Below are 26,577 nucleotides of genomic sequence, written 5' to 3' on the forward strand. Positions count from 1 at the left end.
TAACCAATGTCATAAAACAATATGTGTACTACTGTTTCATGAGAAACTATTTGTTCTGTAAGCCTTCACCTGAAGTACAATAAAAAAAAATTTAATTCTGCCTTGCCTCCTGGCCCTTGTGTTCCTTTTGGTCTTTGACAGATGAATTATCACCTGACCAGCTTTCTCACTCCTACCTGAAAAGGCTGACCTTTCAGTCAGCACCACTAGACAAAGCCGTCAGCAGAAGAGGGAAAGAAAAAATGGGGAATAGGAGGGGGATGATTAGAATTATTTAAGAGGGTAAAATACTGTAATCTGTAGAGACTTTTCCTTGGGATACTTCTTCATGCTCTGAAAAGTCTGAGGCTGTAGCTACATATTCTCTTGATCAGTGTTTTAACTCACAAACGCAGCTTCACCAAACATTAAACTCAGGGTAGGCGAGTCCATGGGCTTAATACTTCACCAGTAATGTCAGAGTTTTTTTCATCTCCCCTCCCCCTGCTTTTCAAATGTTGTGATATTATGTAGAAGCGCAACCATAGACATTTATAGAGGACAAGAAATTAGAAAGTAAGAAGCCAAGAATTTAAAAAAAAAAAAAAAAAAAAGCAACTGGATTATGGCTGGGCATTTTAAATTTACCTCCAGGTCCCCTGAAATTATACCGATGTGAATTTCTCTGCTGTCATTCTGGGAAAGGTACTGCTCCTTACTTGCCAGGCCTAGAGGACAGATTCACCATGGTTCTAAAGGGCTCCAAGTACTATGGCTGAAACAGGTGTCCGACCCTATTAGTCAGCAAGGCCTGGCCAGAGCACCCACACAGGTGTGCTCGTGTCAGAGTGACACATAGAGCTTCCCTTGCTCAATATTCCAGCTCATTTCTTTGCAGGACTGGATTTTTCTGATTCAATGATTAATTTACACCTTCCCACAAAAAGATCAGAAAACTGCTTATTTTCCTTCACATTTTCACCTGCTTCATTCAGAAGAGGGTTTCAACTGACAAACAAAATCCAAGTGAACATTTTGTGACCTGTTAACATCAAAGGGAGCAAGCTGCCTTTTCCTTGCAAAATGAAAAGCAATAAACTTTTGCATTCTTGTGAGTAATAAAACCCAGAAGAGGAAGCTTCGGCCACTGTAACAGTCTAGATAATCTTTCCTATCAGAGTGTGATAGTTTATAGCTATTACTATCAGACTCAGTCAGTGATGTACTGCATTCCTGATTTTATGTCAACATTCCTTAGTTATTTAACATCTCTCACAGGCATTTCCACGTTCCCAACAAATACAGAATAGCTGATACTGCAGGGCAATGAGAGGGTGTGATTTACTCCTCTACAGAAAGAAAGCCCTTCTGTGCTTTTAAATCTCAATGCATCTGAGATTTCCAAAGGCAGTTTACCAGAGAAGGTGGCAGCCAGGCACAGCTAAGATACACCCACAAGGTTGACCTGTCCTGTCCCCAGGGAGGCAGACGAACCTCTCGGCCAGAGCTTGGCTGGGTACACTCCTCACGGACAGCAGCTCTTCCTCCAGCCGTTGCCTGTCAGCTTCCAGGCGCTCCAATTCATCCTGAGTGCGTTTTTGGGGAATGACAAACTGAAGCTCTTTCAAAAGTTCTTCTTTTTCATGAATCAGCATCAGCTTCTCCTTCTCAATATCCAGCGCCCCAGGCCAGGCCTCACTGTCCAGTTTTGACAGTTCGATTTTTAAGTTGGCCATACTGAATTAAAGAGATAAAAGAGATGTGCACAGATTTAGAACTTTCAAGAGAGGAAACACAAGCCAGGCAAAGTTAGGGTTTAACTGCTTTTCTCACTGTAACTCCCTCTGGGCCTGACTGGTTATGCCTATTGCCATGTGCTTCATTTTCTTCCACTTTTAAGATGTGAGTAAGCACACCTACCCAAGTGATAAAAGTTGACGGTCAAAGCACATACAGGCTTAGGCAGCAGAGCACTCTGGGTGCCCTGGGCAGCCGGCCTGACACGGGTGGCCATGTGGGACAACGTGAGGGCACCTGCAGGGCTTCCTTTAAAACACCAATATTTTATGTCATTATTATAGATCCTGTTCCTCTAGGTAAAGATATTGTCCCCTGGTCAAACAGTAATCTCTAGGGCAGGCTGGGCAGTGACTAAGGTACTAGAGAGTCAGGGAAGGAAAAGAGGAGAAAAGAGGGAAGTGGCTCTGCCAACTGGTATTAAAGCAAAATCAACCTACCAAGTCTCCACCATCACCAAAGAAAAAGGGTGGTGGCAGGGCTTGGCTTCCTCCCACCCACATCCCCCTTAAACTGTGCACTGTGCCATCTCTCCCCTATCAGGGCCTTCACTGGTCTGATGGACTGAACTGTGTTCCCAAAAAATACATGGTCAGCTTAGTTAGGCCATGATTCCCAGTACTGTGTGGTTGTCCTCCTTTTTGTGATTTTCCTATGTGTTATAAATCATAATATCTACCTGTAGTTAAAGAGGATTAGGGTGGGATGTGACACCCCTGGGATGTAACACCCTTGCTCAGGTCACATCCTTGATCCAGTGTAAAGGGAGTTTCCCTGGGGTGTAGCCTGAACCACCTTTTATCTTACAAGAGATAAAAGGGAAGCAAGCAGAGAGTTGGGGACGTTGCACCACCAAGAAAGCAGTGCCAGGAGCACAGCGTGTCCTTAGGACCCGGTGTTCCTGCTCAGAGAACCTCCTAGTCCAGGGGAAGATTGATGACAAGGACCTCCCTCCAGAGCTGATGGAGAGAGAAAGCCTTCCCCTGGAGCTGGCATCCTGAATTTGGACTTGTAGCCTACTAGACTGTGAGAAAATAAATTTCTCTTTGTTAAAGCCATCCACTTGTGGTATATCTGTTATAGCAGCACTGGATGACTAACACAATTGGTGAGTACACTGTTTACTGGGCACTTACTGTGCTGGCACTTTACATACTACTGCACTCAAACTGATGGTCATGTACATACAGTGACTTGGCTATACAGGACAGGGCAGTACGCAGTGGACCTTCACCAGCACAGGTGTGACACCACTAGTGACAACAGGTGCTGAAGAAACGGGGACAGGGATGAGAGAAGGAGAAAAAGCAGCAAAGGCAAACTCTGCCAGTTCGTCATTTTGCCTGATCCTAGATTTCACTATGTCTAGACCATCTTAGGAGCCCTGGTGACGCAGTGGTTAAGTGCTTGGCTGTTAATCAAAAGGTCGGTGGTACAAACCCACCAGCCGCTTTGCAGGAGAAAGATGTGGCAGTCTGCTTCCATAAAGGTTACAGCCCTGGAAACCCTATGGGGCAGTTCTACGTTGTCTTATATGAGTCAGAACTGACTTAATGGCAACGGCTTAGGTTTTGGTTTGACTTAGAACATCATACTAAATGGAAAAGTTAATGTGACTCCCAATTCAATATGAATTTCTTGACCACCCAAATCAATTAACTTGCTCTGTGTCACTGTGAACAGTCGGGATTTTTCACCAAATAAAAGGCACACAGCTATTCTGATCATAAGCACAAGATCAAGGCAAAGTATGAACACAACTGACGTTGGCACAAGAACTCCATGTTCCTCTAAAAAAAAGTTGGATAATTAATTTGGATATGTTACAGCACCTACCCAAATATGAAAAACTCACAGAAAAGGAGGATTTTTCGATTGTTTGTTTCCTTTTTGACAGAAGAAATTGTAGAAGGGAAGAAAAAAGGTGAACAAAAACCATAATTAGGAATAAAGATGATAACAGTTCCACGTTCTTGTGCCACAAGTTTTTTGTTTTAGTTAAAAATCAAAGTGCCATCTTAAACTGACACTGCATGTATAATGCACTTTTGATTTCACCCAGCATCTGCACTTATGATAGATGTAACATCAGCTATTCTTCAGCTTTAACCACAAAACCATAAACAACTGTCCCAACGTACTGGAAAATTAATCATCAAAATGCTAAATAAGCATGATATTACTGGCTTCATTAAGCCCATAAAACAAAGGCTGGAAGGAGAAAACAGGTTTTCAGAGAAGCACAACCCGCCTCTTATTCAGAATTGAAAACAAAAAAGCATCTTCAACATATGCATAAACCCTTAAGATTCATCTTCTCTTCAGCATCACTAATAATTTTAAAACAAAACCCAAATGGAAATATGATAGCAATGGAACCAAACTGGAAAGAACCAACATCTTAAGTTTTGATGTGACTTAATTAACAAATTGAACTGAGAGCAACAGCATAATGAAGGAAAGAAAGGGACCTATTACTTGTGTGATCACATATTAGGTAGGTTTTGAATTCTGTTTTGTAAAGAGTATGCCAAACCCAGGGAAGAGAATATGAAGAAAATTTCCAGGAACACCTAGGAAAAGAAACGCTGGTGAGCTCCAGCTGGGATTAAATGCTGGTAGTCAAAGCTCAAGCTGATCCAAGGGAAGTAGGGTCAAGCCTGGAAGAACCCAGGGGCTTGGCTCTCCAAGACTGATTCTGAGTTATGGCCATTCTCCGTCAGAAAAAGACGCACAAGTTTTGGGCTTTGTTCACAGCAGAGCCCAAGAGATCTGGCTGCTAAAGAGTTGTAGTGCTCGTAACACCAGGGCCACACACACCATCTACCTAGAAGATTTCACATCACGGGGCACAAAGCGACAAATCAACTCCCAGTTCTTACGGAGGTCCAGGCACTAGTCTGGATGTAGAGAAGGAGACGATTTTTCCTAACCTCAAGAAATGTGTATATACCTGAGAAAATTTAGAGGCATTAAAATTAGCCATGTAAATTGTTGTTCAGAAAGACTAAGTAACTTGGTCAAGCTCACATGGTTAATAATTAGTGGAAGAAAGCTTAGGTTTCTTTTAGTAAGTCAAAGAACCAAGTAGTATCAGTACGCATGCTGCGTAGAGGCGAACACTGTTTAGGCAGACCAAATGAGTACTGTGTTCAAGTCAGATAACCTTTAAAGACTTAGGGCAATTATTTTTAAATTATCATCACTATTAATAACAGACATACTTCAAAATTTTAATTCTGTATTCTTTATAGTAAAATCGCCTTCCTTATGGTAGGAAACCATGATACTCTAGTATGTTCTATGAGCTTTTCATGCTTAGGAGAAGGGGCATGATAAAGTCCTCTGTCTCCTGCAAAGTGATAATGTAATTTTCCTAATGTCTTCCTAAATAATAAATCAACAGCATTTTAAGCTCTTAAAAAGAAAATAATGAAACTGAATGTATCAGTATGACCCTCTTCCTCAAAATAAGCAAGGTGTTCTATATTATGAAACAAATTGAGCCTATCTAGTTGATGAGGGCAGTGAACTCTCTTACACCTCACCCTAGCAGAGTCACAAGGTAAGAAAAAGATAGCACAGAGGTTAATAAGAGTTTATAAGGTAAAGGAGAAAAATAAGCTTTTCTCTTCCTTCTACATGAAATAAGTAAACTGGAAAAGACACCTCAGCACCTTCAAGGCCTTTAGCAGTTAGCCTTCACTTCAAAGCAAAGGAACACACTCAAAGATGTTTACCTCAGAACTCAACAGCTATTAAGTCCTATATCTGAGTCACTGTATCATGTTTCTATCTGAGAAAGCAATCTTCTCACTTTTAATTGTAAGTATTGCACAAGCTCAAGTCCCCCTTTTTTCCAGAAGAGAGGAGGATCATTTCATTCCCACACGACTTCCCATAATTCTCTCTGTTCTTCCACTTTCAGGGGAGGGAGAGAGAGAAAAGTTAGAGGAGAAAGGACTCCACAATGCTTACTTTCTGAAAAAAAGAAGGGTGACCTTGGTAAGAACGCTAAGCCCAGCTCACAGGGGAGCACCCAGCAGGTGTCACTAGAGGAGTAAAGATCAGCTCTGGAAAAGAGAACAGGGAGCCTACCAACCACTGAACTACACAGTTCCCCTGTCATTACCTTCTTTTGGCTTCTTCATACTGTAGGCTTAGCCTGACCTTTTCGGCTAAATTTGATCTACTTCTCACTCCAATCTAGGAAAAAGCAAAAGGAAAAAAGTCAATTAACCTTGCTAATGAATGAAGTAAACTGCTTTTGTTTCTAGGAAGTACAAGTAATTGAAAAGCTAAGGAAGACAGTACTGAAATTGGGAACACCAGTTTACAAAGGCACTAACTTTAGAGTCTCAGTAGGAGCAAACATTCCTTTTTAATTCAAGCTCGTCTGTTTTCTCAAAGACTAAGTGCTTAACATCATTTTTTCCACACATTAAATTCAAGATAAAAAATATCAAGCAAAAAGTTTCTGGTATCTCAGAGTTTATGAAGGGTGTGCAGGTCAATAAAATTTATGAACTGGAACTAATTTCATTGTCACTAGGAGCCAAAATTTCCATCATTTAGCTTTTAACTGCACCAAATATAAACTAAATAACTTCAAGGATTAATTTTTCAAACAGGTGAGCTCTACTGTTGAGCTCTACCTGACTTTCACTTTCGAAGCACATACTTCAAAGAAGCGTAAGAGAATACAAAAATAACTGGGAACTTATTAAATATAAGTACCCTAATGACTTCCGAAAAGGGAGACAACAAAATAGTAATGATATCTAAGCCACCTTAAGTATTTTCAAATGTCAGGTATAAATCACGAATTAAAAATTTTAATATACTCAACTCCAGATTAAGGAAAACAAGCTTTCTTGTTAAGTTTTAAAAGGTATATATTTATGTTTCCCATTAGCCTTAATATTTATTTGAAAGGACCTAAATTTCTAGGACTCTAAACTTAATAGGAAAAAGTTAGATTTCCTGTGTCTCTAGCCTTTCAATAGTGTTTCTGAATAAATATAGTACAGGCAGTCCCCAGGTTATGAACGAGATTCGTTCCTAAGTCTGTCTCTAAGCCAAAACACCTACATGTGTAAATCTCATATTAGATACAGCAAGAAAACTTCTTGCTAAGAAGACTTCCAACAATTATGCCATTTTATAGTTGGACAGCACCCAAGAGATTACCTAGCCCATGTTAATGTCAGACATGAGGAAACTGAGGCCCAGAAGTCAAGGGGGTAATGGGTGGCACAGGCCTTGCACTGAGCCTGTCTGTATGTTTTACTGCATGATACAGCTATGTGAATAGTCAAAAGTTAGTGTATCTGCTGTCTGCACCTCGGTTTAATATACTGGGTTCTTGAGAGGAACCCAGTATGTGTGCAAATGAAGGTATTAAAAAGGAAAATTTTATCTCAATTGTTAATTGTTGAGTCCAAACAGGTACACATGGTTCTTATTTAGTGTTAGTCAAATGTCTTAGTATACAGTATATATTTTACCTTTCTATGCATGTAAGTTAAGCAATACTTCCAAACTGTGCTATGTTTTCATGAGTGTCACAAAGTAGTGTGTGAGTTTGTTATTACGAACCATCACATGTATTTAACTCCAATTTTTAATATAATAGGCTTCATCGCAATCCATTCTTTAGCACAGTTGTCTGTAAGTTGGATGTTCATTACCTGGGGACTGCCTGTACAATAAAATTTGAACAAAGCTATTCAAAATGGAGAAATCCTAATATGCTTGCCACTTAGAAAAGATAAGGCTATGATTTTAAAACCAACCTTATGAGTATGAAACACTGGATGCGCACAGCAGAAATTCAAACCACATATCTAGCTCCTGTTCCACTCTGCCATCCATATTGTAGTTAAGGCCCATCAAGGACAGCACTGAGGCCAGCCCTCTCACATGTATAACTTACATCTCCGGAAATGCTCGTCTGTGACCCAGCATCAAGGGTCTGTCTGGAGAGAGAGAAATGAGAGTCCACAGGACTGGATCTCAGGTCCGGCTCAGACCTGCCAATGCTCTGATCCAAATGAAAACGCTCCTGCAGCTTAGCAAGACTCTGCTCAGGAAATACAAGGTATTTCATTAAGCTTAACATTTAAGAGGGCAGCCCTTCCCTACCAGGTAAAATGAAACTAAAAGAGATAATTTCAGTGGAAAAAACAATGAGTTTATTTGAGCAGGCACTCATCACTTTAAATTGTTGGAAAAAAACAAGCAAGGGTAGAATATAATTTTGCATATGCACACATGTGACTTTGGAAGTATGTGACATTCTATTAAATGGTTACCTTTCCCAAGGAAGCATTTACCCATGAATAACGGTTTCTTTGTATTTAACATATGCATTTCTTTTAAAATTTCACTAAGAAATCTCTTTTTTAATAAGAACCACTGACTTTATGCAATAAACATTACAGAAACACAAAACACTTACATATGTAAATCTCATATTAGATACAGCAAGAAAACTTCTTGCTAAGAAGACTTCCAAAAATTATGTCATTTTATAGTTGGACAGCACCCAAGAGATTACCTAGCCCATGTTAATGTCAGACATGAGGAAACTAAGGCCCAGAAGTCAAGGGGTAACGGGTGGCACAGGCCTTGCACTGAGCCTGTCTGTATGTTTTACTGCATGATACTGCTATGTGAATAGTCAAAAGTTAGTGTATCTGCTGTCTGCACCCGGGTTTAATATACAGGGTTCTTGAGAGGAACCCAGTATGTGTGCAAACGAAGGTATTAACAAGGAAAACTTTATCTCAATTGTTAAAAACAAAAAATCACAATAATACTTGTAAAAATGGTAAGAAATTCACTAATTGTCAACTGTAAGAAGAGCCAGGATTAAATCCTGATATTTGAAATTCTCATCATAAAGAATTAGAAATGCCAGAGAACTAGTATTTGTTTTTAACTTAACTTTCTCTATTTTGTTTCAAAGGATAATTATACAAAATGTATACACAAAAGGGGTAAGCCTAGTTTCTAACAGTATCAGAAATGCTCACATCAAATAATGTGTTACGGGAAAGAACAAAGAAAACTCTTAGACACCTTGGGCAAGTCTTTTCTATTTTCTCACCAGTACAGTAAAAAGGCTGGACTAGGTTAGTGCTTTTCAGACCTACCTGTGGTGAGAACGCACCGAGTCAATACAGTGGGTTGTGACTGATGTTTTTTAATGGACTAGAAGTGCCTAGAAAATGAACTCAGAGCATTTCATTGCTAAGAATAGGCATACTTTAGTGAGATTCATTTTAGTTATGTGTGTATGTGTGGGTACATATGTGTATGTATAGGTACAGACATTTGTGTTACTAGGTTTTGATGTAAAATATATTTCTTACTGTGGTTTGTGGTCAAAGAGGTTTGAAAGTCACAGAAGATACCTAATGTCTCTTTCAGCTCTATTATGTATCTTTGTGTCTACTAATTAATTATTTTATATACTTTAGTAATTGAAGACGAATCTACTCTTGTAATTTAATTTGGCCTCTGTATGAATCCAAAGTTTACATGGAAGAATCAAAGATGACTGAAAACTGCTGAATTACAAGGTTTCAATGTAAATTTGTTCAAGTTTCATTAAGTGTTTTGTCTGTTTGTTTTTTAAGGACCAATTATGAGCATTTCGGGAATTACTGATTTAATCTGCAGGACCACTGCAGAACAAAAACAAATATACACAAGTAGTCTTGTATGTGTTATAGATACATTAAACCACATATTCTGGATTGAGGCTGCCTGGATTTGAATCCCAATCCTGCCAGCTGTGTGACTTTAAGCAAGTTATTTAACTACTCTGTGCTGTAATTTCCTTGTCTGCACACTGGGGATAATAGTGCCTACCTTTAGGGTTGTTGTGAGGACTGAGTTATTTATGGAGCCCTGGTGGTGCAGTGGTTAAGAGCTTGGCTGCTAACTAAAAGGTTGGCAGTTCGAATCCACCAGCCACTCCTTGGAAACCCTATGGGGCAGTTCTACTCTGTCCTATAGGGTCGCCATGAGTCGGAATCATCCCGATGGCAAGCGTTTTTTTTTTTTTTTTTTTTGGTTTGGAGTTCCTATACGCAAGACAGAAGAGTGCGTGGCACAAAATCAGTACTTATAGGTATTTGCTGTTATTACTGCTATCTTTTCTATTAGATCTCTTCTTGCAAGCCTCGAGAATATTTATCCATATTCCACTAGCATTTTGAAAACTAACATGAAGTATTGGACTAGGGTATTTAAACGGAGAGGTTCTATTAAGAATGCATACATCACCACTGGACCTAACAATTTCCCAAAGATGTAGAGTGAATCATTACTCAGCCAGGTAAAGAACTCCAAATACATGAAATACAAAGTATTCTTGAGGCTTGCAATAATTATGGGATGGAAGGGAGGGAAGAGGAGGAGGAGATATACCCTTAAAAAAAAAAAAAAAAAACCTGATAAATGGGATAAAATTTTTTTTTACCTGCTAAGTATAGATATTCAAAATGCAGAATACTGATTGCTGAATGGCTGTTTTGTTTCTTACTCCACACAATGCTGGGTCATTTGGAGCTAAGACCCAGGGGTTGAGAACTGTACAAGTATAACCAGGGGATCTACTGCCATTTCCTAAAGTGATTATACAGGTGACCCTCAGCTAGAAGAACATTTCCCATCCCGCCCTAGGTAGTACCTCAGAATCTACTGGGGTGCAGAAGCATTTCTAGGCTCCTCATGTGACCTGACGCCTCCCTCTAGACATACCCCCTGCCCACTGATCATGGCTGACATACCCTTTATGCACCCTGGACTGAGAATCACTGATCTAGGTAACCCTGCTCATCTAGAGTCCACATGAAGTTTGCAGTGAGTTCCAGGATGCACCCAGCATGCTAGTATCCTTACGTGGGCTCCAGGATTCACCACCTACTATCTCAAAGGACCCCCAAATCCTACAGTATCAGAACCTTGGGACTAATCTGTTCTCCTCCAAGACAGTTAGAATGGCTTATTCCTTTGACATACTCGTGATGGGGTCAAATTCTGTGTGAATGGGGTGGGTGCGATAAAAGGCCATCCAAACTCTGGTAGAGAACTTCTGCCTCAAGGAGAGCACCTGGGGCCCTAGAAGGCAGTAGCTTGCCTAAGCAAAACGTTCCACAACATACCTGCATCAGATCTTGTTTTTCTTTTTCTCCTGAGCTGATAGCCTTTCTGATAGATTTCAGTTCCATCAGGATGGCCTTGGCTTCACTAAGTTCATACCCACTCTGGCCTCCAGACATTTTTTTATCAATTCTGTTAAAAAAAAAATTGAAGAATGACAGAGTACAAGTTAAAATGGAGGTGGATATTGGTTTCTGGATTATCTTAGCTGGCTGATTATTGTTCTACTTCTCTCAAATACCAGTATCACCCTTTCAGACTGGTGGTTTCTTGTCCTTTTTCTTCTAGTCACTTCTAGCCGAGATTCTCCCTACCTCCACACCATACCCAACACATTTTAATTACTTTCAGACTGAAATAAATATACAGCTTCTTGTCTTCAGTCTTTTTGGATTATTCCACTGGTGGCTGAACTCAGACCTCACTGACATGCTGATCCTGACCTCTATCCTCAGGAAGGTAAAGGATACAGGTCATTGCTTTAGCAGAAGGACAGAAATGCCAATAAACTAGTCAGCTACAGGAGCTACAGGACTCACCACTGCCATAATGTTTTTGCAGGACCTAGCCCAGTGCCTGCAGCTTGGTAGACCATTAATAATGGTTGTGATTATTATTTACACTAGTGAGTTTTCTACGATATTTGGATTGTATGGTTAGTATCTTAGTTCTTTTTAAACACACAAACATGTATTATTTATTCTATTTTTATGGAAGTTATGAGTTGAAATAAAATTGCTTGCCTTGCTGAATGAGTTCAAATTTAGGAATAAGGCAGAAAAGCGGATGTGTCCATTTGTCAGCTAACACTGAATGAAGCACTTTTCAATGTTCAGATCTGCTAACCGAACGTCCTGAAGTTCACAGCACCACCCAATGTCAGGGAACTTCCTGTAACTTAATTCTTTGTGTTTGAAGGGCCCAACCATACTACCTAATTCTTTTTAAAAAACAGTTTAACCCTTTCTTCACTAGCACCCTCCTCAGCCACCATGCTGCTCAAGATAAATTTGAATACAACTTGGGTTACGCCCCCGCCTCTCAGCCAACAACTCCATACGTGTTTTCTACATTCTTGGTCTTATGCACAGAGTCTCTGAAGAAATGGCACCCATCAAATCAGAGAACACTGGCTCTAAGCTCATTTGGCTGAAACAATGATTTATATTTATTTCAGATATGAAGAGTGTAATCTGGGGAAAAAAAAAAGCTATCTTGGTCACTCTTCCGAACAAAGTTCACTCGAACTAGTACCATTTGTAAATAACATATTTCCCCATGTACCATTTTAGTGACTATTTTAAGCTGCTAAACAAGCAATTAAAGCCTTAAAGAACCTAAGAAAATAAAATAAACTTCACCATAAGCTCATTTGATAATAAAGTGCAACCGACGAATTAAATACACAATGTCTAGGGTGAGTCCTAAACAGAAGGAACCCTCACGGTAGATCTCCTAGTCACACTGCCGCCAAATGAAGAAACTGAGGCCTGGAAGTTTAGGCACATTTAGCCCCTAAATTGCACAAACGGTACTAGATGGCTGGTGGGGTGACTATCCTCTGGATGAAAGACTCAAGCTTGGGGCTCTTATAACTATTACATTTAGAATATTTGTTAAGAACACTGGAAGTACTTTGAACCCTAGTTAATTCCACTTACTTGGCAGGGGATTTAATCAATAGAAATTTTTGGCTCTCCTAAGTATTACAACTACCAACTTAGTTATGGCAAAAGGCTTATCATATTAAAACAAATGCTAGTTCCAAATACAAGGAGCCCTAGTGGTGCCAAATACAGCATTTTGGCATTTTCAAATGCAGCGCTTTTTAATTTAAAAAAAAAAAAGGGGGGGTTCCGTGAGATTTCAAGAAATAGTAATATAGAGTATTTCAAACTATATCAAAGTGAATTTCTAGAGTGCAAGTAATTGCTATTTGTGTAAAACAAAATCTTCAGAATTGAATGGTAAAGCAAATCTTTAATTCATAAATAAACCAATATTTTTTTAAAAAGCAAGTAAGCTGTTTTCATAAATAAACGCTAACATTTAAAAATAAAAGCAAAACTAGTTCAAGATGACTAACATAAATTACAGAGAGCTTCAAAAATAGATGAAATTGTCTTTGATATCCACTGCCCAATAGAATGCTAAATGTGACGCAAACAAGCTGTCTCAAACCAGCATTCACCACAGAACACCTTTTTGCCCTTGCTTTCTTTTTCTTCTGCCTCTTCTGAACCTCTCTCCTTTACTTTAAAGGTCACGTTTTTCCTTTGCCTCTATTTCTCCTTTTTGTCCTCCACTTCTCATTTCTCATCTTTTCTCTCTTTTCACCCTAACTGACCATAAAATATGAGCATTATTTGCTTATTTAAAACAAAGTATTGTGCTTTTTGTTCTTAATTTGAGAAGTTCCAAGTTGAACATTTATTTTCTTCCTTTAAAAAAAAAATTGGCTTGTGTGTACTCTATAAGTAAATTTTTCTCCCTATATCTTAGTCTCTTCTGAAAAGGAAAAAATTACCATTTGCATGCCTTTTCTGGAAAATATGAACACTCAGAGCCAAACATTCAAAAACGCTGTATATGCTTTTGGTTTAACCCGGTGTTTCATTATCGGGGTTTTCCAGTTCTGACTGTACACCAGAGGAGGCCACGTGAAACACACATATTCCTCGTATCCACCTACACAGAAGCTACACTATCGCTCAGGCCAAAGCCAAATTTGGGTCCACAGGCTGAAATGAATCACCATACAGAACAAAACAACACACATTTATCCAGCATAAAATTACTGTACCAAGCAGAATGAAACTGAGTTTAAATGCCATTATAATTCCATTTCATGGTGAATAAGTAAAAAAGCTGCAAAAGTAGCTGTAGTGGGATTCTATTTAAATCTTTTCCTGAAATATATTTTCTGTCACAGCCACAAGTAAAAGTCCCTTTATAGTATCAGGAATGTGATTTCTTGCAAAGTATGGTCTCCGGGTTTCATCAATTACATACAATGTTTGAGTAGTATAGTGGTTCACATGTGAATGAAAACAGCTTTATTTTCTCTATAGTTAAGATCAACAATAGAGGTCTCTGATGTTAGATATCATATCTTTCTGCTCTTGGTTCAAGGGATTAGAATCATTCCAAGAGAATGCCTAAATTTCTACAACAAATGTCTATTGTTTTCTTGTGGAATGTTATTGACAAATTCTTAAACATGTCTTAGATTCCTATAAAAATTGCTTGCAAGCAAACATCTTTGAAACAATATAGCATTGTTACATCAATATAACAAAAACAGCAAGTTTGGCTAACCTTTAATCCCAGGTAGTGGCATGAGTTACAATTTCACATGCCTTCAAAATGTTTAACACATGGCTAAACATTTTACGGCACTTCAAAGTTAGTTTTTGCTTCCCACCTCCACCACAATACCCTCCCTTTATGTTGATATAAACCAAAAAACCAATCAAGCCCACTGCTGTCGAGTCAGTTCTGACTTGTAGCGACCCTATAAGACAGAGCAGAACTGCCCCCATAGGGTTTCCAAGGCTGTAAATCTTTACAGAAGCAGACTGCCACATCCTTCTCCCACAGAATGGCTGATGGGTTCAAACCGTTGACCTTTCGCTTAAGCAGCTGAGTGAGTGCTTAACCACAATTACTGAATACCACATTTATGTCATTTTAAGTTTACCCAGTTGTTAGTGGAACTCTGCTAAGGTTCTTTGTATGCGGCTACACTTGAGAACACCTGAGGACTTCTTAAAATATACCTGCGTGGAGGCCAGGAACAGGTATTTTTTAAGAGCTCTCCAGATTAATATGCATTCAGGTTTGAGAAACCACCAGGATGGGAACATCTGAAAGAATATCATGGTCATGATTTCATAAGGTAAGTAGGAGAAAAAGAAGACTGGGTCATAAAACCAAATGTCCAAAGCTAAAGTCATGTGACTGGTGGCCAAGCATAGTGAGCAGGTGTCCCACGATACAACTCATCATCTAAACATACAGAACAATCAATCAACTTATGCTCATCAGTATGTGGCCCAAGACAGGATCTTGCAAAGGGATTAATGCCTTGCTGCCTTGGATTGTCCCAAATTCTTAGCAACAGAGGTCAGAAGAGGAGTTCAAGGGAATAGGAACAGTAGTGGGTACTTTCCACACTGGTGGCTCCTGAGACCAGCTTAGCATTCTTGAGGTGCTACTGGCAGAGATGCCAGGAAGAACCTGAAGCCTGCCTGAACATGGAACCAATCAGGGAAATCCCTATAAATACTGTACCACAATTTGTGGCACCAAGCCCTGTCCCGTGGAGGAGGAAAGTCAAAAGCAGTTGGCGGCCTTTCCGATTCTCTCTGTAGTCATGGGGCTGAGGGTTGTGGGAGTTATGAAGTCTCGGGTGTGCCTGTCATGTATGGGTAGGCAGGGCCTTATGAGCAGTGGCATCCAGGGGCTTGGAATGGAGCAGGGATTTCAGACCCTGCTACGCTTTGTCACTACATCTTCAACCTAGCCCAGCTTAAAGCTAATGACCCTTCAGAACAGAAGGAAATGAGGAGCATACTCTTGCCCTTGCCCTCCTCAGAGCAGTCAGGGTTAGGCTAGCCCATCCCTGGGGTAGCAGAAAGGCAGATAGATGCCTCCAACCCAAGGGCTCAAAGGAGCTGCAGGTTCACTTAGGGGGTCAAGTAGCAGCCCACCGAGTCCAGTCTTTATGGCAGAATGTGGAGAAGAACTTCTGCCCACTACCTAAGCTATCACATTGTTGGCACAATGGTTAAGTGCTTGACTACTGGTCGAAAGGTTGGCGGTTCAAACCCATGCAGAAGCACCTTGGAAGACAGGCCTGACGATGGGCTTCCAAAAGGTCACAGCCTTGAAAACCCTCTGGAGTAGTCTTACTCTGCACACATGGGGTGTCCATGAATTGGGCTGACTTGATGGCAACTAACAACAACACCCACAGGTTGGCAGGTGCCTCAGAGACAAAGTTTAAGTTTTTCCACTTTGGTTTCTTTGGCTCTCGAATGATTAATAAAAAATTCAGACCTTTTCAAAGTGTATAGATTCCCCCAAGTTTTTTTGTTCACTGCTTGATTACTTTTTGGTTTTTGGTGCAGAGCTTTGGGCTTTTTACTTTTGAGCATTTTTTACTTCTTTGAGAAATCTCTTATGTAATCTGTACTTTTATTTTCTTTGGTATTAGTTGGAGGGCTTTGAATTATTCTAAGGTCAATTTTCAGTATTTTTATACTCACTGTTGCAATGTTTCAAAGCCTTGCTCTTTATAGAGCAATTCTTGCTTCATCTGTGAGAGTTCTCTCTTCAGCTTTTTAACCTTTTGGGAGAAATTGATGCAAACGTAATTGTAAAGTTAACATAGCACATTGTTTTAAAATGTTTAACATTCTAAATTTAAAGATTATGTAAATCACTAGTAAAATATTAAACATATAAACAGAGTATTAGTTTAAGTAGCATTCCAATGACGTACATTATCACTACCACTTACCTTCATTATCTTATTTAGTACTGGGTATCATTATTGCCCCCAATTTCCCATAAACAGCCAGTAAGGGGCAAAGTCAAAACTTCACACCAAAGTGTCTCTTGTCTCTAACCCTAACGGCATGCACTCTTTTCCTTCACTCTGACCACCCGTTTCTGACAGGCCAGGCCAGCAGCGCTCAGCGTCCCTGCACAGGCTGCTCCTATTGTCTGGAATGCTCTTCCCCCAGATCTTCAGCGGTTCTCTCCTATCACTTCACTTCTGAGCTCAGATGTCACCTTCTCAGGACTTCTTCAACCATCCTATCCATGGCATACCCTGTCACATTACTCTGTTTTATTCAGTTCATAGCATTTTTCAAGAGTTGAAATTACCTGTGTACTTGTTTACTGTCTTTACCCCATAGGAAAGCAAGCTGCATTATACCAGCTCTGCCCCAAGCTTCTGGAACAGTACCACACAAAGAGTAGGTGATCAAATTTTATTGATTTTCTACTATATGTTAGTTCCAGGGTCTGAAGTGTGAACAAAATAGATGCTCTCATGGATCTTATAGAATAATGGGGGAGCAAGATATTGAGCAAATAATCATCCAACTAAATAAATCTTACCAATTAACACAGGTGCTATAAAGGAAAGTTAAAGATACTTTGAGATATAAAGGGAACGAGATCTAATTTAGTCTGAGGGGCTGGACAAAGCCTCTCTGAGGAAATGACGTTTGAGTTGAGAGAAACGGTTAATGGGGTTCCCTTGGTAGAAGGAGGTTTTGAAAAGGTAAAACTTGTACAAAAACTCTAAGTGGGGGTGGGGAGAAGGTGAGGTGAGGAACTCAGCAAATATCTGGAATTTAACGAAAGCTACTATTGATGGATTACACAGAGTATACGGCATGAGATGAGATTGGAAAGAAAGGCCTGATTACATAGTCTTGATGCCACGTTGAGGATTTTTAAATTTTAAACTAAGAACAATGAGAATCAACGAGGGATTATAAAGCATGATCTAAGTTATGACTTTAATGATCATTGATATCTATGTGGTGAGTGGACCAGAGGGACCGGCACTGTGGGCTGGGGTGTAGGCAGTGCTGTAGAGAGCAGAGACCAGAGGAAGAATATATTTTGGAAGCAGAGTCAACATGACTTGGTGATGGACAGAATGTGGAGGGTGAGGAGAAGGAGGCATCAAAGACTACTTCCAGGATTCCGACTTGCTAGCTGGGTGGATAAAGGTGCTTTTCCTGAGAGCGGGACTTAGATTTTGGGGAAAAGACCAAGAGTTTTCTTTCAGACTTATTATTTTTGAGATGCTTATGAGGCTTCAAAGGCAACTGGAATATGCAGACTTGAAGTTCAGAAGACATGCCTTGACTAGAGATATGAAACTGAGAGTTGCTGACATAAAGATGATATTTAGATAAATATCACCTGTAGAGAGGTTGTTTTGAAAAGAGAAGGTTTAGAAACAAGCCTCAGTCTCCATCATTCAGAAGTCTAGGAGAGGAAGAGACAAAATATACTGTGAAGTAGTGGCAAGAGAAACCAAAACAAAAAACAAACCAGTTGCCATCAATTCCAACTCATGCTGGCCCCATGGGTTTCAGACTAGAGCTGCACTCCATAGCGATGTCAAAGCAGATCATCAGGCCTTTGTTCTGAGGTGCCTCTGGGTGGATTCTAACTGTCAACCTTGCGGTTAGTAGCCAAGTACTTAACCATTTGTGCCACCCAGGGACTTCTGTGGCAAGAGAAGTAATAAGAAAAGAAAGAGCATCGTGGGAGATAAGAAAAAAGTCAAGAGGAAGACTAGGCACTATGAGGAATAAATGACAAGGACAAGAGCTGTGTAATACTCATGCTTGTATGCCACAAGGCACAATACTTTGGATAAAACAGATACTCAATAATTTATCTGTTCGGTTATCTGAACGTTTAGCAGTTTGTGCCCTAAGGAACTTATATCTTATTAGAGAAAAGGAAATAGAAATAATTATGCTGCATGGGCTAATGTATAAGTGCAAAGCTATAAACAAAATGCTATTGGAATGCAAGGGAGGAAAGGGTTACTTAATGGTTTGGGGATCAGGGCAAACCTCACGGAGGAGGAGGTAACTGAATTGGATTTTGAAGGTGCTTTAATACGAATGGAGAGAAATGAGCTCATTCATGGCATTATCACAGTGACATTTCAGTTTTAACATGAGACTTTCATCATGCCAAAAGAGCTATCAGTAATCAATAGCTCATTCCACGTGTACTTCTGTATCTGACAGCATCCTCAAGTGCTTTTTGCCAAAAAGACAGTAACACTTATTTTAAAAAAGAAAAAAATTATCCAAAATCAATAACAACTCTAACAGCAGGGTGAAACCTGTCTTCAACTCTGAGAAACAGATTGATAAAAACAATGATGATACTGAGCTCATGTACAACAACTAAATTAAAACAATGAGTATATCTCGATATAAAATAGCATTCCACTTACAATCACTTGGATTGTGAAGATGGACCGATTTAAATTTTTTTCAAAAATTATCATCTGAAAATATTCTAAAATTCACTTTTGACAAACTAATACTCTCCTGTTGAGCTGTTATGAGTGAGATTTTATTGTATGTTGGGTGACAACAGTACATAGAAGCTGGCCTGTGCTTGTTTTTCATCCACATTTAAAGCTGGTTATAACCTAATATTTTTATTTTGATTAGTCTTCCTAGTAGATTACGTGAATGATTCTCAGCTCCCAAAATCAATGTTCCCTTGTATTTTTTTTAACTCTAAGTTCTTTCACATTATACTGACAAATAAAAACACACTTTTTCAATTGTTTTTGGTTTTAGAGTACAGTCGTAATTAGTAGCTCAACAACTTTTCTTCTTGAAGAACCACGTGAAAACAGTCATTAGCTACTAGTGGATCACTGTTCCTCTCTCCCATTATCCATCCCACTCTCAACTGTAGAGCACAACGTAAAAACTAATGTCCTTTGAGCACAGCCAGAGGATTAAGCTAATGCTAACTTGCACGTTTAATGTAAGGTAGACTCTACCAGAAAATAATTATGAGAGCTAAAATTCACGAGTACTTTACGAGCTCCAGGCATTGTGCTTTACCTACTTTTAACCCTCACAACCACTCTATTGTATAGATACAGTTTTAATTTGCATTTTATAGGTAAGGAATCGAAGACCTAAAATAAATAAGTGACCTGCTGAAGCTTATGTCATACCAAGCAACAGAAGCCCCAGCAGAATTTTTTTTTAACTACTACAATTATAGAAGTTTTAATTATTAGTGGCAAGAAAAGACATGTAAGATCAAAGACAAAGCAGAATTGTAGTAAAACAACCTAAATACAATCTATGTCCTTTATTCTACTTTAAAGCTAAAAAACCAAACCCAAACCAAACCTATTGCCACTGAGTTGATTCTGTCTCATAGCGACCCTATAGGACAGAGCAGAACTGCCCCATAGGGTTTCCAAGGAGCAGCTGGTGGATTCAAACTGCCAACATTTTGGTCAGCAGCCAAGCTCTTAACTACTGTGACACTAAGGCTCCTAAAGCTGAAGATCTTCATTATTCCTATAACCCACCTGAACTGAAAACATGAACAGCTAGCCCCACAAGCCCTACCAAATCAAACAAACCCCGTTGCTGTCGAGTTGATTCCAACTCATAGTGACCCTATAGGACAGGGTAGAACTGCCCCATAGGGCTTCCAAGGAGCGCCTGGTGGATTTGAACTGCTGACCTTTCGGCTAGCAGCCGCAGCTCTTAACCACTGCACCACCAGGGTTTCCACAAGCCCTACAGCCTGTGTTTTCTCTTACATACTTAATTTTCTGCAGCCATAGTCAAACATCTAATTTTATAAACCTGTTTCTATGGAATCAAATCTCACAACCGGAGTACCAAACTGGAGGCAAGAGAACTATGACTTTTGCACATTTCATGCTTTCCATACTGACTACATTAAGGCAAATGACATTTTAAGACAGTTTCAAAGTTATTTCTTAAAACCAGAAAGATACTGTTACTAAATGTGCTAAGTATGACTGGAAATACAGAGCTTCTTACCACCTCTTACAATCCTTGTGTAGTTTTATTTTAAATGGAGAAAGAAGACGATGACAATGAAGAAAAAATTCTAGAAACCTTGTGGAGCTTAGACTAATCAAAAGACAGACAACTTGCATAAATTAGCCCTAAAAGTGCACCTTGCAACATTAAAGATATAACGAGCAAAATGGTATTTTATTAATGACTACCTTCCTTCCTTTTTACCATTTTCTCCATTGTCTTAAGCAAGCCAATAAAGGGCAACTGTCAATTTACTCCTTCTGGAAATCTTTCTCTTGACTACCAATTCCACCTTACTAAAAATCCTCACCACCCTATCTCATCATTAAAGCACCTTGAAAAATAATCAGAAATCAACTCCAGATAGCCAAAGGATTAAGAATTATTTAAAAAAATAAAATAAAAATTAACTTTCCTAAAGAACAGAGGGAACTAGAATACCAGATGTTGACAAAACCATTTATGGTAACTAATAAACGGATTCTTTCATCTAGAAACAAGATAGTTCAATACAGTATTAAAAAAATAATAATAAACTTTTTGTTTAACAATAAAGTGAAACTAGCAAAATAAAAGCAAAGGAGATAAATTATGTAAAACATTTATGAAATATACTACCTAAAGATACAGGTAACAAACAAAAATACTCAAGGTCAATGCTAAAGCACCACAAGTAATTAATATAAACTGGCAATTTACCATATGACCCACCAATTCCACTCTATGTATATACCCAAAAGGAATGAAAACCTAGGTCCACACAAAAACTTGTACATGAATGTTCACAGCAGCATTACTTATAATAGCCAAAAAGGAGAAACAAACTCAAATGTCTATCAACTAATGAATGGATAAAAAAACGTGGTATATACACACAATGGAATATTTAGCAATAAAAAGGAATTAAGTACCAATTCACATTACAATACAGATGGTCCTTGAAAACATTATGCTAAGTGAAAGAAGCAAGTCACAAAAGACCACATACTGTATCACACCAAACAGAAACTCAATACCCATTAAGTAATAACCTCCCATTCCTTTCTCCTTCCAGCCCTTGGTAACCACCAATCTACACTGGTCTCTGTAAATTTGCCAAATCTAAATATTTCATATAAGTGGAATCATACAATACTTGTCCTTTTGTGTCTGACTTATTTTACTTAGCATAATGTTTTCAAGGTTCATACGTGCCAGTCATTTTGTTACTTGTGTTCTGTGTGTGTTACACCTTTTTGTCCTGTATTTCCTCCAATACTGCCTTTTTTGTTTGTTTGTTTTTTGGTCTTGTTTTTTTGTTTTTTTTAAGTGAACCATGTTGATACTGTTCTCATTTCCTTTGTGTGTATTTTTCAGATATTTTCCTTGTGGTTACCATAAGGATTATATTTAACATTCTAAATTTATAACAACCTAGTTTCAACTGATAATAACTTAATTTTAATAACATAAAAAAAATTTGTTCTTATACTGCTTCTCCCCCTCCTTTCATGCTATTGTTGTCACAAATTACATCTTATATTTGCCCAATAACATTAACCTATAATTATTTTTATGCATTCATCTTTTAAATCATGTAGGACACAACAAGTAGAGTTACAAACCAAAAACACAATATAAAAATGGACTTTTTATTTTCCCATGAAATTACTTTCACCAGAGATCTTTTTTTCTTACTAGTGTCCTTTCATTTCAAACTGAAGGATTCCCTTTAGCATTTCTAGTAGGGCAGGTCTAGTGGTAATGAACCCCATTAGCTTCTGTTTATCTGGGAATATCTTAAATTTGCCCTCATTTTTGGAGGAGAGTTTTGCAAGATATAAAATTCTTGGTAGACAGTTCTTTTCTTTTCAGCACTTAAAATATATCAACCTACTTCCTTCTGGCCTCCATGGTTTCTAAAGAGAAATATCATTTATTACTATTATTGAGGATTTCTTGTTTGTAACCACTTGTTTCTCTCTAGCTGCTTTTAAGGGTCTCTCTTTATCTTGTTTTTTGACAGTTTAATTATAATGTATTTAGATGTGGATCCCTTTGGGTTTATACTACTTGGAGCTGAGCTTCTTAGATGTGTAGACTCATGTCTTTCATCAAATTTGAGAAGCTTTCAGCCACTATTTCTTCAAATATTCTTTCTGCCCTTTCACTTCTGGGACTTCAATAATGCATATGTTGGTTTGTTCAGTGGTGTCACACAAGTTTGTCAGGCTCTGTTCACTTGTCTTCACTCTTTTTCCTTTTTGCTCCTGAGACTTAATAATTTCACTTGTCATATTTTCAAATTCACAGATTCTTTCATCTGCCAGCTCGAATCTGCTACTGAGCAGTGGATTCTTGATTTCAGTTATGTAACATTTCAGCTCCAGTATTTCTGTTTGGTTCATTTTTAAAATTTTTATCTCTTTACTGATATTCTAGTTTTATTCATGCATCATTTTCTTGATTTCCTTTAGTCCTCTGTCCGAGTTTTTCTTAGCTCTTAGAGAATTTTTAACACTGTTTTTAAAGTCTTTGTTTAGTATATAAACTTCCACAGGAATGGTTTCTGTCACTTTGTTTTTTTGAATGGGCCAACCTTTACTGTTTCTTTGTAAGCCTTTTTATTTTTTTGTTAAAACTGGAACATTTCAATATTACAATGTGGTAACTTGAAATTGGATTCTTTCCCTTCCTCAGGGCTTGCTATTTTTTTTATTTATTAATTGTTAAAGGCTGTAGCAGTCCATTTGTTTAGTGACTTCCCCTAACTGTTTTTACAAAAACTACCTTCCCAAATGTTTGTGGACACTGAAGTCTCTGTTCCTTAGCTTCCGCTCAGCTAATGTTTTCACAGAAATTTCCCTGAATGTCAGCAGGGAAAAAAAAAAAAAAAAAAAAACTCCCAGTTTTGCAAAATGGCTGTGTTGGGGCTCCCCTTCAATACATAGCCAGGCTTGTGCAGAGTCCAGGGATCAGCCCAAGGAGAAAGTTTGAGGTCTTCTCAGGTAATTTCTGAACACGTATCTTGCCCTAGGCATGTGTGTGGCCTTCTAAATTCCCCTGGATACATGATGCTTTTGTAACCCTTAAATTAAAAAAAAAAAAAAAAAAAAAAAAAACCTCTCCTTGGCTTTTCCTTCAAGTCATTAGGCACCTATTGTATGCTTTAATGTCACACTTTAGCCCTATCTAGTTACAGGTGGTGAGGCTTTAGGTCATTGTCTGCTGTACCTCAGCCCTTTGTAAGCTCTGGGACAGGCTAAACCAAGACAAGTATATTGCTTTAGTCACTTAGGCAGCCCAAGACAGGATAGGCCAGACACACACAACAATTTGCAAATAAAGTTAGCTCTGCTCTCTACAGAAATAAAGACCAGGTTCCCTTTCCTAGGTTGTGGGCTACCAGAGCTTTAACATGGCCATGCCAAGCTGGGGAGTAGGTGGGGTGCAGGTGAGTAGAAAACCAAAGCTTTCCTATTGTTTACAAGTAGACTTTTTCTTGATTTAGCTTTTGCTTAGTTGCTGCAACTCTTTGACTGGTTTCCAGAGCTCTGAGAAAGTTAGTTCTTCTAATTTCTGCTTCACTTTTTGATGTTTTCAGAGTGTAGGGGATGGGAGCATGCCATCTTCCCTAGTCAATTTGATTTTTATATTTTCAAAAATTGTTGAAAAAAAGTTAAAAAGAACAACCCACAACAGAGACTAATGATGGCCACTATATTAGTTCTCTATTGCTACATAACAGATTACCATGAAATTAAAAGCATAAAATAACACTCATTTATTAGTTCACTAAGTGTGGCTGGCTCTCTGATCAAGATATCACAAAGTTGAAATCAAGGCATCAGTCAAGTTCCCATATGGTGGCTCTGGGGAAAATTTCAATCCCAATTTAATCTTGTTGCCAGCAGAATTCAATTCTTTATAATTCTAGGACTAAGATGCCTACTTAGGCTGAGTTCTCTAGAGAAGCAAAACCAGTAAAGCATGTAAATATATAGAGAAATTTGTATCAAGGAAATGGCTCACACGGTTGTAGAGGCTGGAAAGTCCCAAGTCCATGGTTCAGGCTGGCGGCTTCTCCTGACTTATGTAGCTGCAGGGGCTGGCAATCCCAAGATCGGCAGATCAGACAGCAGGCCTCTGACTCACAAGGTGCAGAGACCGACAAATCCCAAGATCAGCAGGCAAGATGGCAGGTAAGCTGCTAGCTCAAGCTCCAAAAACCGGAGGTCAGACGAACAGAAGCCACCTGCAGGATCCAGAGCAAGCAAGAGCCCACAAGCCTTGCCAGAAAGTCCACCTATACTATACTGGATGTAGGCCACACCCCCAAGAAAACTTCCTTTCAACTGACTGGCTACTCACACCAGATCCCATCATGGAGATGATCACATTACATCAGATCTCATCGTGGAGGTAATTACATCATTATACGACCACCAAACTACATCACAGCTGCTGAACCACTGAGAATCACAGCCCAGCCAAGTGGACACACAACCTTAATGATCACAATCCTGTTTCCTTACTGGCTTTTGGCTAGGGCTTGCACTCAGTTGCTAGAGGCCACTTTCAGGTCGTGTGGATCCTTCCATCTTCAATCCAGCAATCTGACTTCGTTCTCTGCAATCAGGTGGAAAAACTCTGTTTTTTAAGGACTCATGTGATTACCTCAGGGATAATCTCCCTATCTCAAAGTTAACTGTGCCACACATAATAACCTAATTACAAGTGTAAAACCCATCATACTCAATCTACGGATTATGCAGAACAAGTACACAGAAGGGTGAGTAGGTGGGAAATCTTGGAGGACACCTTAAAATGCTGCTTACCATACCTGCAAAATTTTAAATATTTACTATTTAGCCCTTTATAGAAAGGGTTTCCCTCTCTACTCTATGGTATATAATATATAATCTACCTTCAAATAACATTACACTACTTTAGGTATAGAGTAAGTGCCTTACAATAGTATCTTTCCATTTCCCACTGTCCTTTTGATATTTTTGTCCTATATTTTACTTCTATTTTATAAACCCCACAATACATTTTTAATGTGTTGTTTTTAATTTTTTGCTTAAATAAGTTATTATCTTTAAAGAGATATAAAATTATGAAATTACTCTTTTGTATTCACACTCCTATTTACTATCAACAATGTTTTTCATTAGTCTATGTAAATTCAAATTTCCAAGAAGTATTGTTTTCCTTCTACTTGAATAATTTCTCTTTAATATTTAATATATTGCAGGTCTGCAGACAATCAATTCTCACAGCATTTGTCTGGAAATTTCCTTATTTGTCTTCATTTCTTAGAAACATTTTCACTACGTATAGAAATCTATGTTGACATTTTTTCTTTTAATATTCTAAAGATATCACTCTGTTGTCTTGTACTTTGCATAGTTTCTGATGAGCCATCTATTTTAATTCCTATCTTTTTTCCACTGTATGCATCTCTTTTCTAGGCCCGCTTTTGTGATTTTCTTTTTATCATCAAGTTTTCAGCAATTTGATTATGATGTATCTTGGTGTAATATTCTTTGTTTTATTCTGCTTCAGGTTTATTGAACTTCCTAGATCTGCTGGTTTAGAGTTTTAATTTCTTGAAATATTGTGTTTTCCCCTACCCTGCTTTTTTTGGGAGAAACTTCAATTACATGTTTGTTCAACCAGTAACAAGTTGTCAGCGAGCTGAATTCAACTCATGACAACCTCATGTGTGTTAAAGTAGAACTGTGGTCCATAGGGTTTTCAATGGCTGAATTTCTGGAGGTAGGTAGTCAGGCATTTCTTCCAAACTGTATAAGTTAGACCACTTGCTATTGTCACACATGACACTGATGCTTTGTTAAGTTTTGTCAGCTTTTTTACTCTCTAATTCATGTTGAATAGTTTCTATTTTTATGTCTTCAAGTTCATTGATCTTTTCTTCTGCAGTGTATAATCTGCTGTTATGCCATCCAGTATAATCTTCATTTCTAATACTGTATTTTTCATCTGCAGAATTTCCATTTTGGTCTTTTTTTTTTTTTTT

General features: G+C 38.6%; 1 protein-coding gene across 1 annotated transcript in view; it reads right to left on the minus strand.

The window, feature by feature from the left end:
• Positions 1–26,577, minus strand: part of WWC2 (WW and C2 domain containing 2) — a 339,751-nt gene that overhangs the window by 92,626 nt on the left and 220,548 nt on the right. Inside the window, exons 5-9 of the mRNA XM_004389676.1 lie at positions 16,221–16,300; positions 10,953–11,082; positions 7,712–7,858; positions 5,909–5,982; positions 1,474–1,716 (exon numbers count right to left, since the gene is read on the minus strand). Of these exons, the coding sequence (XP_004389733.1) occupies positions 1,474–1,716; positions 5,909–5,982; positions 7,712–7,858; positions 10,953–11,082; positions 16,221–16,300 (674 nt within the window). The remainder of the gene's footprint in view (positions 1–1,473; positions 1,717–5,908; positions 5,983–7,711; positions 7,859–10,952; positions 11,083–16,220; positions 16,301–26,577) is intronic.

The sequence above is a fragment of the Trichechus manatus genome, unplaced genomic scaffold (genome assembly GCF_000243295.1).
Source record: "Trichechus manatus latirostris isolate Lorelei unplaced genomic scaffold, TriManLat1.0 scaffold00254, whole genome shotgun sequence".
Lineage (NCBI taxonomy): Eukaryota > Metazoa > Chordata > Mammalia > Sirenia > Trichechidae > Trichechus > Trichechus manatus.